This window comes from Xyrauchen texanus, chromosome 25 (assembly GCF_025860055.1).
Source record: "Xyrauchen texanus isolate HMW12.3.18 chromosome 25, RBS_HiC_50CHRs, whole genome shotgun sequence".
NCBI classification, from domain to species: Eukaryota; Metazoa; Chordata; class Actinopteri; order Cypriniformes; family Catostomidae; genus Xyrauchen; species Xyrauchen texanus.
In genome coordinates, this window is record NC_068300.1 from 8,077,976 (window position 1) to 8,093,491 (window position 15,516).

Consider the following 15,516-nt stretch of genomic DNA (forward strand, 5'->3'; position numbering starts at 1 on the left):
CTAATACTCCAGCTAGAAAAGAGGCTTTGCATTGCCAGAAAGGTGAGTAGAATTGTGAAAAACTGAGATTAAATATATATGGTGTATGATTAAGGTGTATTTGAAATTCTGACTTCAACTGCATGCACCGTTCAACCACAAAAATTAGAACTTGTCATGTTTATTCTGTTGGTTCCTGTTTTTTGTGTCTTTTATTTGAAAAGTTAGTCCTGGTCATGTCTTCAGGTCCATTATTTTGAAATTTGTTCACTTCTAGTCATGTGATGTCCTGTTCCCGCCATGTTTCATGTGTTTTGTTCTCATTGGTCCATCCATCCATCCATCTTCAACTGCTTATCTGAAGTCGGGTCGCGGGGGCAGCTGCTCCAGCAGGAGGCCCCAAACTTCCCTATCCCGAGCCACATTAACCAGCTCTGACTGGGGGACCCCGAGGCATTCCCAGGCCAGTGTGGAGATGTAATCTCTCCACCTAGTCCTGGGTCTTCCCCGAGGCCTCTTCCCAGCTGGACGTGCCTGAAACACCTCCCTAGGGAGGCGGCCAGGGGGCACCTTACCAGATGCCCAAACCACCTCAACTGACTCTTTTCAACGCAAAGGAGTAGCGGCTCTACTCAGAGATCCTCACGGATGACTGAGCTCCTCACCCTATCTCTAAGGGAGAAGCCCGCCACCCTTCTGAGGAAAGCCCATTTCGGCCGCTTGTACTCGCGACCTAGTTTTTATAGTCATGACTGTTCTCATGGGTTCCTTTGTTTATTAGTCTTGTCTTGTTATTGGTTCATGTTTCATTGTCTTGTTATACCAAAACCCCTAACTATAAACATGAATTAAACACAACATAAACTTGAAACATAAACACAAACTTGGTAGGCTAGGCTTAATCTTGACACTACACAAACAAACATCAAGTTCATGTCGAGTTTAAGTTTAAGGCTAGTCTACCAAGGACATCACATGACTAGACAAGGAAGTGAACACATTTCAAAATAAAGGACCTGAAGACATGACCAGGACTAACTTTTCAAAATAAAAGACACAAAAACAGGAACCAACAGAATAAACATGACAAGAACCACCTGCCTAATATTGTGTAGGTCCCCCTCGTGCCGCCACAACAGCGCCAACCTGCGTTTGAGATCTCTGATAGCATTCAGAGATGAGATTCTTCTCAACAAAAAAACATGCAGCCCCAAAATGTGGATACTTTACAGAGTAGCAATGACAGTCTTTTGACTGTGCCTTAACTGAGTGGTAGATCACATAAAGCAATGGCCAGAGGCTCGTTATGTTGATATTAAGATTCAACTTTATTGTCATTGTGCAGAGTACAGGAACAGAGCCAATGCAGTTGTTTTCACATATCCCAGCTAAGCATGAAATAGCACCCCTTGAGCAGATAGGGTTAAGGGCCTTGCTCAAGGGCGCAACAGTGGTATCTTGGCAGTTCTGGGGCTTGAACCCCCAACCTTTGGATCAGTAACCCAGAGCCTTAACCGCTGAGCCACCACTGCCCATTAGCAGATTTAGTACATTTACATTTGGCAGACGCTTTTATCCAAAGCGACTTACAGTGCACTTATTACAGGGACAATCCCCCTGGAGCAACGTGGAGTTAAGTGCCTTGCTCAAGGACACAATGGTGGTGGCTGTGGGGATCGAACCAGCAACCTTCTGATTACCAGTGATGTGCTTTAGTCCACTACGCCACCACCACTCCATGCTGTCTTTGAAGCTATTTTTGCTATTTGGTTTGGTTGTTTATTTTTTTTTTCTTCATTTTTTGTCTCATGTATACAGTATTTTGTCAGAATTTCCTGCTAGGCTGAAATACAGTATTTCTCATGAAGAAAAAGAAGAAGCTATAAACACAAATGGCTTGTTTATATTATGAACAAATATACTATATTGTAAAACTGTTAAATCTGTAGATAGAATTTTTTTGTTGACAAAATATTCTGGCTTAGCTTGCATTCTCCCAATGGTGAGGTTGGTTAGCACCTTGGAAAGCTCTCCAACAGACAGTAGAAAGAAAAGGCCTGTTTCCTGACCAGAGATCGTTCATTGAGATTCGACAAACTGTTTTTTGGCCAGGTTCAGATCAGATTTTCATGTATAACTTCGAAATATCTTTGAGTAGGGTTGTAGGTAAATCATCAATCAAAGTAATTACGAATTCCATTGTACACGCACATATGACTAATGTACTTTCTCCTCTACTCTGTAATAAATGGAGAAATAAATTACTTTTATAAATATCTTATGTTATAATTTTCACATAATGAGTTTAATAGGCAAGACAATCTTTCATCGTTGAGTTTGTTAGAGAATGTTTGCTCACTAGAGGATATATAGAGAGTGAGTGATTTTGATTTAGAAGTTATTGGGTCATAAAATTTGACATTAATGGTTGGTTAAGGTACAAGGTCTAGTTTATGGGCACGGTTTGGGCTTTTTCAGCCAACAATTACAATTCTGTCATTTACTTAACTTTATGTGGCTCCAACCTTCTATACATTTCTTTTGAAGGACATAACAGTTTTCTTAAGCCATATGATAGCTTTGAACGAGGAACAGACTGAAATATGTAGTTATTCTTTGAAAATAATGCCGTAGCTTTCCAATCTCAATATTGCTTGCACATATCCAAGCAAAATAAAAATTAAAAACATAAGCCAGTTGACAGGAGTAGATGCTTTAAAGAGAAAAGCATTGTGTGAATTGATGTTTACAACTGGCAAGTTATCTTTGCAAAGAAAATGCAAGTCAGGACGCTTATTTCAGATGAAATTAAAAAACCTTCGAAAGGCCAAAATTGATGAAGCAAAATGAGAGGTTGTATAGCATGATTTGTTGAATGCAGAGGTTGATCACAAGGTTAAACCAACGTTAACATCTTTCCAGAGCTTCAATCACTCCAACCACCCTTCCTCAATGTTCTTGCATGGTGTTTAAGGTCTCTCCTCTTCAATTGTCTTTCTACTTTACTCTCTTTGACCTATCGTACCTTTCTATCTTTGATCTTGCTTTTTACCTTCATTCTCTGCCAACCTGCAAGGCCTTAGCTTGCACACATTGAACCAAGATATTTTGCTCTTTCTCTTTCATGTTCCCAAGAGCAGATAGAATCAAATGCTTGGCTGACTCATTAGATGGAGTAAAGCTTAACGATTAGACCAGGGTTGCTGTCACACATAGACTGCGAGAGATGCGCTTTCAGGCTCTACCTCATGCTACCCAAGTAAATCCAACGCCAAATGACAAGACAACATAATTCAACATAAAGCATTTTTTTTGTCTCTATCAAAAAAAACAACAGACATCAGAAAAGCATATGAACGAGCCGGCAGGGATTAACAGAAGGCCACGGATGCTTCTTTTGAGTGTTTGCTGTTGATTGCCAAGGCTAAAAGCTGCATAATATTGGAGAGGAGGTAATCAAATCCGCCTGCAGTTTGTGTGGCCTGCAAGAAATGGAAGTCTGTCCCACTTTCTAACAACACCATTAAAGACAGAATTATAAAATGAGAGAAAATTGCAAAAATCTGTTGCACAAAAGCTCAGAAAAGTACAGCTGGGAGCAATCTGCCCTCAATGCAATCTATATACAATCTGCCCTTTGTGAATCTTGTCGCCTCCTGCATGGATAAGGCTGCTGTGATTGGTTGAAATAAGGACTTTTTGAAGAAAAAGGCTCCAGAGAGTGCAATCTTTCACGGTATGATACATCATCAGGCACTCGCCAGTAAAATACTGTCCAAAGACCTTAGTGATACACTGGCAACAGTTGTAAAAGATTTAAACTTCATTAAAGTTTGTCCTTCCAATCTGAGAATATTTGCACAACTGTTTGAGGATGAAATGCAACAAACTATACTACTACACATGGAGGTTAGCTGGTTTTCGCATGGCAAAATGCTTGTGCGTCATTTGGTACTTAATGAGAAAATCCCATAATTTCTGCAAAACAATAATCAGAGCAGCTGACTGGTGCTTCCTGGATCAAAATTGCATACCTTTGTGACACACTCAACATTTATAATGAGACCAACCTTAGACTGCAGAGTCAAACATAATGGGGTGCAAATATGCAATTGATAAACTTGAGAACAGTGCTGTAAAAATTAAACAAGGGCCGTTACAACAAGTTCCACTGCTGCTTAAACACTGTAGCAGCGCCATGAGTGCGTGTTTGTGCACAGAATTTTCCAGTCACGTGAATTTGCTTTGAGAGGAATTGAAGTCCTGCTTTGCTGATGCTGACGTGTTATCTAAGGAGTTGTGGCCTTTCATTACCAGGCTTGAGAATGTGGAATACCTTGGCTGTGAAGATAAGCTAGATTAATTTCAAGATGATTCTATATCAAAGAAATACTGCCAGCAGCATGTTTTGATAGTCAGACTGGCTATCACTGGCATTACAACATCCATTTCATCCCTGGTCAGAGGCAGGCAAGGTTGGGAACCATTGCATTAGCCAGCAAGATCACATAGGAAGCCAGCATGTTGTTTCCGAGAGTTCCAGTACCCATAGAATCAGACACATTATGTCGACTCTCTGAAAAACGACATCTCCTATCAGACATTTTTGTAGCGACTCCAGTCAGTTTACCTTTCCTCTGTGGCATGACCAGAAGCGCATTGCATCTGCAGCATTAGAGACCCGGGTTCAGATCCTGCGTTGAATCTGAGACTATGTTTACATAGTCAGTGATGAGTGCGAATAGGTGGTTGCATTTGTCTGACTACCATTACATTTTTACCCCACTGATGGTAAGGTTTAGGATAGAGTTTTGAGTTGGGGGTACAGTTTATAAATATGCAATCTTCTTCACTGTATTACAGTCTGTACATCTAAAAAAACACTCACTTTACAACTTGCTATTACACATATTAAATGGAGCTTACACGTGCCCATTCTCTAAACAACACTTAACCGCTTTGGCCACTGGAAGGAGTGTTTTGATCTTCAGTAAACAAAGACCGATTTTACCTAAAGAAGAGTCAACTTACCGTTTCCTAATTCACTGTGAGATCAGTCTGCATTACAGCAGCAAAATCGGTATGTTACATGTCAGAGAGACTTCTGCTCATCTGTGATGAAGAAAACTTTTGTCTGATAAAACAAAAAACTAAATCTCAAAGCTGAACTGCATTTTGGTAGTGATGTGTGAAAAAACAGAAACCGTTGCATGTGTGAATTCCAAATTTACCAGTAAAAGTAATCCAACAATTCTACTGCAATTTACCAGGTTGCATGTGTTAAAGGGGCTCATGTAAACTCCATTCATATGTATCTGCATAACCTCTGATGGTGCCTTTATTTATTTCCCAAGGCGATATTTCATTAGCCATGCTGAATGCAAGATCTGCTTGTCCATTTACTATACGCCTTAAAGAAAGATAAAATGCTCTCTGGCAAGAAATTATCATAAATTAAAGGGTACTGTAAAGGGATATAAATGGGCAAGGAGGAGGCGAATACCGGCTTGGCAATATAAATAATACTTTAAAGAGAAACATAAACAAAAACTCAAACAAACACATGACGGTTAGCTGACCGTAAACGATCTATCTCTCGTCGCTCCACCTTCTGCAGTCGGCCTTTATCCCTCTCGGAGGTTTAATTAGCCTGATAAGGGACCAGGTGTGTATAATCACGACCCAGCCCCACCCTCTACCCTTTCACTTTCCTCCCTTGTTATCTCAGGCTGGGGAGCCCCCGGCATGACGTATATCCCTCCTCCTCTTTTAGTGTGGAGGGGCATGCCTTCCGCCCCGTCTGCCAGCAGGTCATCCCCATCTACCTGGATGAGGGAGGGGACAAGGGGAGGGAAACAGAAATAATAAAAATGGGGGGTACTTCCTGTAACAGTGTAGGCTGTAATTGGCTGTAAAAGTGAACATAGGAGTCTTCATGTACTCCCGGGATCAGAGCCACTGAAGACGCAGTGGACAAGTTTTGTTTTTGAAGGAAATGTGCCCCAAAACATAAAAAAATTTGTGAATGTTTGTGCAAATAATTTTACACCAGACTGGTGTAATAGTTTAACTGTTCCCACAGTCGTCTGCCTGTGCAACACTGGCTATGTTTACATGCACAAATTTTCGTAAATCCGAATAAATTCAATCCAACTGCAATCCAATTGCTTTCTTCTTATGTTGCTTACTCTACTCGGCAAACAAAGAATTAGAAGCAGTGTCTAATACCCTGTCTGACTTTACCATGTATTGCATCATGCCCATTCCTCCTCCAATCTAACCGCAGACATCTCTAGATGAGAGTATTAAAGACAGGTGGGTGAGAGATGTCCTTAAAGGAGTTTATAGATGTGCAATGGAAACAAATTAATAGGGACTTTAAGCAACAGCTGTGGGCGGGACACTATGCAAAAAATTGCTAAGCAATAGAAATGGCAAAACGGAGCATTTAATAGGTCAAGAAAAAGAAAAAAGGTAGGCTATTTAAAACAGCACAATATCAGAGGTTGTTATGATCCAACATTACATTTCTTGATAAAAACATGATTGTGCCTGATAACATGTGCATGTAAAATGGCTAAAAATAGCACTTTAGCTTAGCGTAAAGCTGACAATTTACTCAAGGTTTATTTGAAAACCAAAGTTTAATCAAGGTTTATTAAGGTCTGCTTGTATGAATGTAACTCATCATAAGAAAGTGTTTCACCACTGTTCAAAATGTACATTGGATCACATAATTTATAAATGCAAAAAAGAAACTTCCCTTTTTCAGGACACTGTATTTTAAAGATAATTTTGTAAAATTCCAAATAACTTTACAGATCTTTATTGTAAAGGGTTTAAACAATGTTTTCCATGCTTGTTCAATGAACCATAAATAATGAATGAACATGCACCTGTGGAACGGTTGTTAAGACACTAACAGCTTTAAGTAGGCAATTAAGGCCACAGTTATACAAACTTAGGACACTAAAGAGACCTTTCTAAAGGTCTAAAGAGACTCTGAAAAACACCAAAAGAAAGATGGTCCCTGCTCATCTGCGAGATTGTGCCTTTTGCATGCTGCATGGAGGCATGAGGACTGCAGATGTGGCCAGGGCAATAAATTACAATGTCCATACTGTGAGACGCCTAAGACAGCGCTACAGGGAGACAAGAAGGACAGCTGCTTGTCCTCGCAGTGGCAGACCACGTGAAACAACACCTGCACAGGATTGGTATATCTGAATATCACACCTGCGGGACAGTTACATGATGGTAACAACTGCCCGAGTTACACCAGGAATGCACAATCCCTCCATCAGTGCTCAGACTGTACGCAGGGTGAGAGAGGCTGGACTGAGGGCTTGTTGGCCTGTTGTAAGGCAGGTCCTTACCAGACATCACCGGCAACAATGTCGCCTATGGGCACAAACCCACATTGTGATGGTTGATGGTTGGACTCTCGTTTATCGTCGAAGGAATGAGCGTTACCCTGAAGCCTGTACTCTGGTGCGGGATAGATTTGGAGGTGAAGGTCCATCATGGTCTGGGGCGGTGTGACACAGCATCATCGGACTGAGCTTGTAGTCAATGCAGGCAATCTTACCGCTGTGTGTTACAGGGAAGACATCCTCCTCCCTCATGTCGTACCCTTCCTGCAGGCTCATCCTGACATGACCCTCCAGCATGACAATGCCACCAGCCATACTGCTCGTTCTGTGCGTGATTTCCAGCAAGACAGGAATGTCAGTGTTCTGCCATGGCCAGCGAAGAGCCCGGATCTCAATCCCTTTGAGGACATCTGGGACCTGTTGGATCGGAGGGTGAGGGCTAGGGCCATTCCCCCCAGAAATGTATGGGAACTTGCAAGTGCCTTGGTGGAATAGTGAGGTAACATCTCACAGCAAGAAATGGCAAATCTGGTGCAGTCCATGAGGAGGAGATGCACTGCAGTACTTAATGCAACTTAGTGGAGTGGTGGGGGCGTAGTGGGCTAAAGCACATAACTGTTAATCAGAAGGTCGCTGGTTCGATCCCCACAGTCACCACCATTGTGTCCTTGAGCAAGACACTTAACTCCAGGTTGCTCTGGGGGGATTGTCCCTGTAATAAGTGCACTGTAAGTCGCTTTGGACAAAAGCGTCTGCCAAATGCATAAATGTAAATGTAATGCAGCTGGTGGCCACACCAGATACTGATTGTTACTTTTTATGTTCATACAAATATTTACACATGTTAAGTTTGCTGAAAATAAAAGCAGTTGAAAGTGAGAGGATGTTTCTTTTTTGAAGGATTTATGAATATTTTTTCCATCTGAAAAGACTAAATACGAAATGAAACAAATGACAATAAAATGCAAAGTAATCTCTTCAGTAATAAAAATACTTTTTTAATGTAACTGTATTGTAATTACCAATAATTAAAATAACTTTAGTGGAATAAAGTTACTTATATTTTGTATTTTAAATACTGTAGGGATAAAGGCAGCTGGAGACGACAGTTCGATAATTGCAGTCAGCTGCCCTTTGTGTGGTTATGTTTGTGTGTTCTTGGTTAAGTTCATAATTAAAATATTATTTATATTGTCAAGCCGGTTCTCGCCTCCTCCTTTTCCTTTAACTGTGTTACACTGGTACCAAAATCCAGGAAGGAGGGAGGATACCCATCCAGAGTCCTCAACACTGCTGTCCACCCAGGGGAGCGCCGCTGCCATCCTCCGACGAACGGAGTAGCCCTCCCCGACCGCCTGGAGCGATGTAGCTTCTGCCAGGGGTGGAGGAGTGACCTGCCGTCTCCCAGAAAAGTGGAGTCGTCGAGAGATGACCGCAGTCTGCGAGGGGAGGAGGGAAGCGACTCCCCGACCGCCTGGAGAGGTAGGGCCGCTTCCAGGGGCGGAGGAGTGTCCCCACGGGTCGCCGGGAATGCGGAGGTGCATTCTGTCTGCTGGGGCTCAGAGGTCTGATTCTGGTCCGCCCGGGGAGGAGCGGCTGCCATCCGAGTGATTGAGGACCACACGATGATCAGCGAACCGGTGAGTGAGAGAGAAAAAGAAACTCTCTCTGTCACTCTGTGTTGTCCTTTCCCTCGCCTATTTGTTTTTTATTAATTTTTACCCCCTTCTGTCTCCTCTTAGGTATTTTGAATATGATTGAGAAAGAAGTCTGTTTCAAATGTTTACATGGCTAATATTTGTATTTTAATCTGATTATTTTAGGTCTACACCACCCCCTTCAATCGAATGGAAATTGAATTCAGATCCAGCTCAATTGGATCATTTTTGTGTTTACATGAAGGCTTTTCAATCCAACTGAGCTTTCAGTCGGATTCAAAATGGATTATTTGGTTGCATGTAAACGTGGCCACTGTAATGAAAAGTTTGCAAGTGTGATAAATGGTAAAACTATATTGGGTCCGAACCATGTGCTTATGAACATAATAATGAATGATAATTATATGATTACATATGTTCCCAGCCTGCAGTATAAAGCAGCATAATTTAGTATTTTTGTATCGCTAAAATAGCTGAAAGTGGAATATAATGGAAGAGGTCCACATTCAAGGTTTATAATGGCTGTGCCCAAATTAGGTGGACCTTACAATGAAGTGAAGAGTCAATTTCAGTGTCTGTCTATCGGTCTGTATGTAATCTTGCATTTTGTGTAGTAAGTACAACACAAAACATTGGATGAGGGGCTTTCGAGAGAGAGAGAGAGAGAGAGAGAGAGAGAGAGAGAGAGAGAGAGAGAGAGCGCTCTCATATTGTTCGCGACTTCGCGTTTCATCTGGCACACATTCATCATCTACAACAGTCTGACTGGAAGAACTCACTGTGGACTGAAGAAACTTCAGAAGATGTGAGAGGCTTCTTAGTGCTTTAACAGGTGGCGGGTTGAGGGTTTCAGTCTCGGGCAGCATGAGCGCAGACTGCGAGGGATATTATAACGCGGAGAATGTGTTGGTTAGTGCCTTCACGTGCCCGAAACCCGACAACGATGTGCACGCGATCTACTGCTGTGGGTTCAATGACGTCAAATACTGCTGCGACGATCCCAATAGCTTTTTCCCATACGAGTATGGATACATGTGGTGGCTCAGGTAAACAAAACAATATACTGCATATTTGTGATTTATACTTCGCGAAAATTTACCATGGTCAGTTTTACAGACTGTCATCAAGATATCAAATAAATTGTTATTAAAATAAACAAAATGACAGGAAAACATGTATTTTATTGCATTATTTTTATACTGTAGTAACTGAAGTAAATAGTATTTGGGAACTACCATGGTAGAGTTTACTAGAAGAAACATGATTCAAAACATACCAATTGATTGTTTGATTATGTCATTAAACAGAGCAATAACTTGAAGAAATTCATATACTTTCATGTTTAATTGTTTATTTTCTGTGAAAGAAAAAGAGATGTTTTGCATAAGATCTTCTTCTTCTTCTTCTTCTGCGTCTTCTTCTGCATCTTCTTCTGATTGGATGGTGATTTTTTCTGTCTTGCTCCAAAATGGACAAAAGGTAGCCCCTGTGACTTATGCACTTTCTCAAGTCTTGCTAAAACCATATATGTTACAAATTTGAGTTGATATTCACAAAAACTCTCAGCTATAGCTATCAAATCTCATCCGTATGGTGTGAAACATAAAACATTCAAATGCTCCTTGTAGTGAACAATGATGTTTGTTGTCAAACTTAGCACAACGTGTCTCAAGTTGCCATGTTTGATACATGATTTTCAGTAAAAACAACTTTAAGTTTCATCCTATTGTATGACTTTAGAAGACATAGGCTCTAAATGTAGTTCGAATCAAGAGACGTTCAGACAATCTACCGAACATCTGCTTTTGTACACTGAAGAAAGAAAATGATAGATGCGAATGACATCACGTTTTGCACATGTGAAACCAGCAAAAATATAATTGCCATGCGGTCTCTTTTAATCTTTTTATATTTAGTTAAAATGAAAATCACTGCTAAAATGATATCCTTGTCCATTGTGAATTTTCAGTGTAGCTCTGTATGAAGCATCAAGGTTACTGCAACTTCCCATTGGTCAATGCAATGAATTCAAATGTTTTGCACTCTTGAACTCCACGTGAAATCCGTGAAGGGAAATTCTTTTCACGATTGTGCGGATTCTCATTGTGACCACGCCTTTATGCCACTTGTCCGATTCGCACAAATTTTGTCATATGTATCATCTAGAGACCTTCCTGACCAAAAGATGTTTTCAGATTTTTTATTTGGCAGACCGGAGGCGATAACTTTTTGGGCGTGGCCCATTTGAAACAAATGGCCTATATCTCCTGAAATAGAAGTCCAATTTGCATGAAACTTGGTGCGCATTATCAACGGGACATTCTGAGGACGCACACACAATGTTGCATAATTCCGCTAATAGGTATTGATTTAGCTAAAAAAAAAAATTGATTGAGGAAGTTGAAATGCGGTGTGTTGCTTCTTTGGTACAAGTGCTGCCATATCCTAAAATATCAAGAGGACAAATCAACAAAAATCTAATTTAAAATGTGAATGGCCAATTATAATCTATCATCTAGAAACCCCCATGACAAAAAATTGTTTATTCATTTGTCAAATCGTTTAGCAAATATAAACAGATAAAATTTTCGGGGGTGTCCCATAAAAACTTCACAAAACTTGGTGCACAGTTAGCACATTTACATGCACATTCTTACACCGATTATGCTTAATAAGCCGACAATGTGTGTGGTCAAGTAAATGCAATAAACGGCTTTCCTTTATTGGTGTAAGGTTATAAATGGCTTGAGAATAAACCGATCGACATGGGTAGATTCTTGCCCATTACTCTGATTTTGCATTGCATGTAAGCACTTTAACCGAAGTTTATTGTCTAATCCGATGTTTGCATGTGTTGTGCGCATGCCTCTTCATGGTTTGATGTCAAAAGCAGAGAATAACGTGACTATTTCAAATGTCACATAAACACGGATTTCTAGATTTGTCCTATTTTTATTTATTTTAAATACAACGATATTTGGGAGTAATCTGCATATTTCTGTGCATGTAATCGCACTTATTGTCACCAGGATGCATGACAAATTTTATCCATTTATGATACGGGGGTGCTAAAATTAAATGAAATCAAAGTAGGGCTGGTTTTAGGTTTATTGCTAGGACTAAATGGCCTGTGTCTTGACAGTGCAATGTCCAAACTTCACAAAACTTGGAACATATAGGAACCAGGACAATCTGTACCAAATGTAATTGATTTACAATGTTAGTGAACGCTATAACATTAGACAATCTTCCAAACTGTTCCAACAATTATATTCAAATGTGTCTAAAGCATTCAAAAATCTTTTCTTTCAAACTTGGCAATTTAGGTCAAATTTAACCATAACTGTCTTGTTTTTTGTTATTGGCTATTCACATGCATATCGCAACCTACTGGGCAGGGAGATGAATTATACTAAAAAGGACATAAATATTGATCTGTTTCTCACCCACAGTTTATGTGCTTTTTGGACTTTAAAGTTCTGGCCACTATCCACTTGCATTGTATGGACATACAGTGCTGAGATATTCTTCTAAAAATCTTAGTTTGTGTTGAGCAGAAGAAAGTCACACATCTAGGATGGCACGAGGGTGAATAAATCATGAGATCATTTTCATTGTTAGGCGAACTATGCATTTAATTTTAACCTTATTGTTGCAACCCACCCAATGTTCAAAGTCTAAGTAATATATTGTCATCCAGCAAGTCGAGTCAAGTAATCCTTATTGGTGCAACCCACCCTTAAAGTGATCGTTCACCCAAAAATAAAAACTCTCTGACAATTTACTCACCCTCATGCCATCTGAGGTGTGTATGACTTTCTTTCTACTGCAAAATCCTTTTGAAGATTTGTAGAAATAGATCCGGGCTCAGCAGGTCCTTAGAAGGATGGTGATTAGAAATGTGTAGGTCCACATATAGTCAGCATAAGAGTAATCCATCCTATCTCCAGCGGTGACATTAATGTCTTCTGAAGTGAATCAATCACTTTGTGAGTGAAAAAGAATGATATTAAAACACTTTCTAACAATAAAAGATCGCTTCCAGTCAGGAAGTAATCTTTTATAGTGTTTTGCAGAAGAAAGAATATCATACACATCTCAGATGCAACGAGGGTGTGTAAATTATCAGAGAATTAGCATTTTTTGAACTATCCCTTTAATGTTTTTGTCTTTATGCCCGAGTGAGCAAGACCAGGCTGACTGTGGTAAGGAAAGAAAAACCCCATAATATGATAGCAGAGAAACCAAGCCTGTTCCCCTTTACAGTATGAATATTTTGCCAATATCAGTTAGATATACGTTAATATAAGTCATAGAATAATAGTGTAAACAGTTGAGTTTTGGTAGGTAATGTTTAAAACTAAATAATATTGATTGAATTGTAATATTAATGAAAATTTGTCTTTTTTTATTAAGTCCTTCCTGAATTGACTGCTGTTTGGATGGTAGATGCTTTTTTTGCAATACAATGTCTTTGTATTCCATTTTAAGAGAGAAAGAAGTGATGCAAGCAGTGGTCAGTGAAGTTACTCGCTGGCAAGTACTGCTGTTGATAGCAGATTATTCTCTGTGAAGTCTATCCAAAGACCGAGATGATGCAGTTAGTGGCCAGTGAAGCATCCCTTGCTGCCCGGCTGGAAGTTGGCAGCAGTTCATCCTCTGTAATTTAAATCTCCAACATGTTTGGAAAATAAATTATATACTGTGGTGGTGGAGTAGTGGGCTAAAGCACAGAACTGGTAATCAGAAGGTTGCTGGTTCGATCCCCACAGCCACCACATTTGTGTCCTTGAGCAAGGCACTTAACTCCAGGTTGCTCCGGGGGGGATTGTCCTTGTAATAAGTTCACTGTTAGTCGCTTTGGATAAAAGCGTCTGCCAAATGCATAAATGTAAATATAAATGTACTAATATATATATTGTCACAGATTCACTCTTGCCACACACACACACACAGACACACAGCCTTCCCTCTCTCCCGAATAATCATCTGCACCTGTCTTTCATCACCATGCTAATCAGCTCCCTACATAAGTCACACTCACTTCTCAGTCGATGCCTGGTCTCCCATGGAATACAGACTCACTTGTCTGCTACTTCTCTGTTTGCCAGCGAAGTCTTCCAAGTTCCACTCCAGCGATATCCAACAATTTCTCCAAGGTTCCTCTACAACGTTTCCAACGATCTTCTTCCCCCTGTTTCTCCTTGTGCCACGTCTGATGTTTGTGAGTGTGGCTCATCAAGGACTCCCATTTCCTATATGAATACAGACTGTTACACTCATGTAACGTTTCACTCAACTCACGATTCAATATGATTCACGATACTGGTTTCACGATACGATTTTCTCACAATTTTTTTTTTTAACAAAATGGAGATTTAAGATAAATGAAAAAGTGTCCTTTTATTATTTCTCACACAGAAAAAATGCTGCACATTTCTTTGAGAAATTGAAGTCTCTTATGTCAAATAACAAAACTAAATTGAACTTTAAAACAAATTCCAAATCAAATAAATGAATCTCTTCATATAAACAAACTAAGTCTTTGCCTGTGCTCTTTCCTAGCTTTGAATTTGAATTTGTTTTTACATGTTTTTTTTTTATATGAGCATATCCACATTTTCCGGTAGAAGCTGAGATCTCTGCAGATTCGCAATGTCCTCTGCTGATGAAAAAACCCTTTCACTAGGGACAGATGTGGCTGGTGTGGAGAGGTATGCATTTGCTAGACTGGAGAGCAGTGGGTACAGCCTAGCATTCTCTTTCCACCACTTAAGTGGCCCGCTATTGAGGGAAATTGATGTTTCAGCTCTGTACTTCATTTCTGCATCAATCTGAATGATGTGATGTACAGATGGTTCATAGAAAGTCCCTCCAAGGAGATCTTCCAATGCTGTTTTCTTGGAAGGAGGTTGTTTCAGCTCAGCTCTCTCTGTCTGGTCAAGAGTCTGCTCTGCTGCAGGGGGGTGGTCACTGGCACCTTCTTTGCCCTCATCCTGCACAGAGTAAGTAAAATCTAAGTACAACAGTGAAAGGGGTTTCACATTGTTATAAAGGCAATATTGGAATATAATTTGTATAATTACTCTTGCAAGAGTTAACACTTGAACACATTTAGAAAAATATGCTGTAATATTCAACAAATTATTAAATCCATTTAGAGAGAGTAAAATAAATACAATACCTGGTTCTGCAACAACAACAACACCGCTTTCTTCTTCAGTCTGTGGAATATATCCTAATGCTGGCCTTTCTCTAGATTAGGCAGAGCCCGCATTAGATCTGGGGTCTAATGCGGTGCACTCCAGCAGGTGGTTGAAGTGTACTCTTAAGTGTATCTGTCTGAAAGGTTGTTCAGTATAGCTCTCTTCATGTTGCTAACAGTGAGGGAGTTTTCTTCATTAGATGCCATGTTATGCTCGACCATGTGCATTAAGGTCACAATGAGAGACACGGTTGTATTATTTTCGTCACACAGCACAGCGGTGGCTGTTTTGAATGGTTTA

General features: G+C 40.2%; 1 protein-coding gene across 1 annotated transcript in view; it reads left to right on the top strand.

Moving 5' to 3' along the window:
- The first annotated feature begins 9,874 nt into the window (after nt 1–9,874).
- LOC127619312 (protein shisa-like-2A) overlaps nt 9,875–15,516 on the top strand; it is a 36,683-nt gene continuing 31,041 nt past the window's right edge. Inside the window, exon 1 of the mRNA XM_052092184.1 lies at nt 9,875–10,056. Coding sequence (XP_051948144.1) covers nt 9,875–10,056 — 182 coding nt within the window. The remainder of the gene's footprint in view (nt 10,057–15,516) is intronic.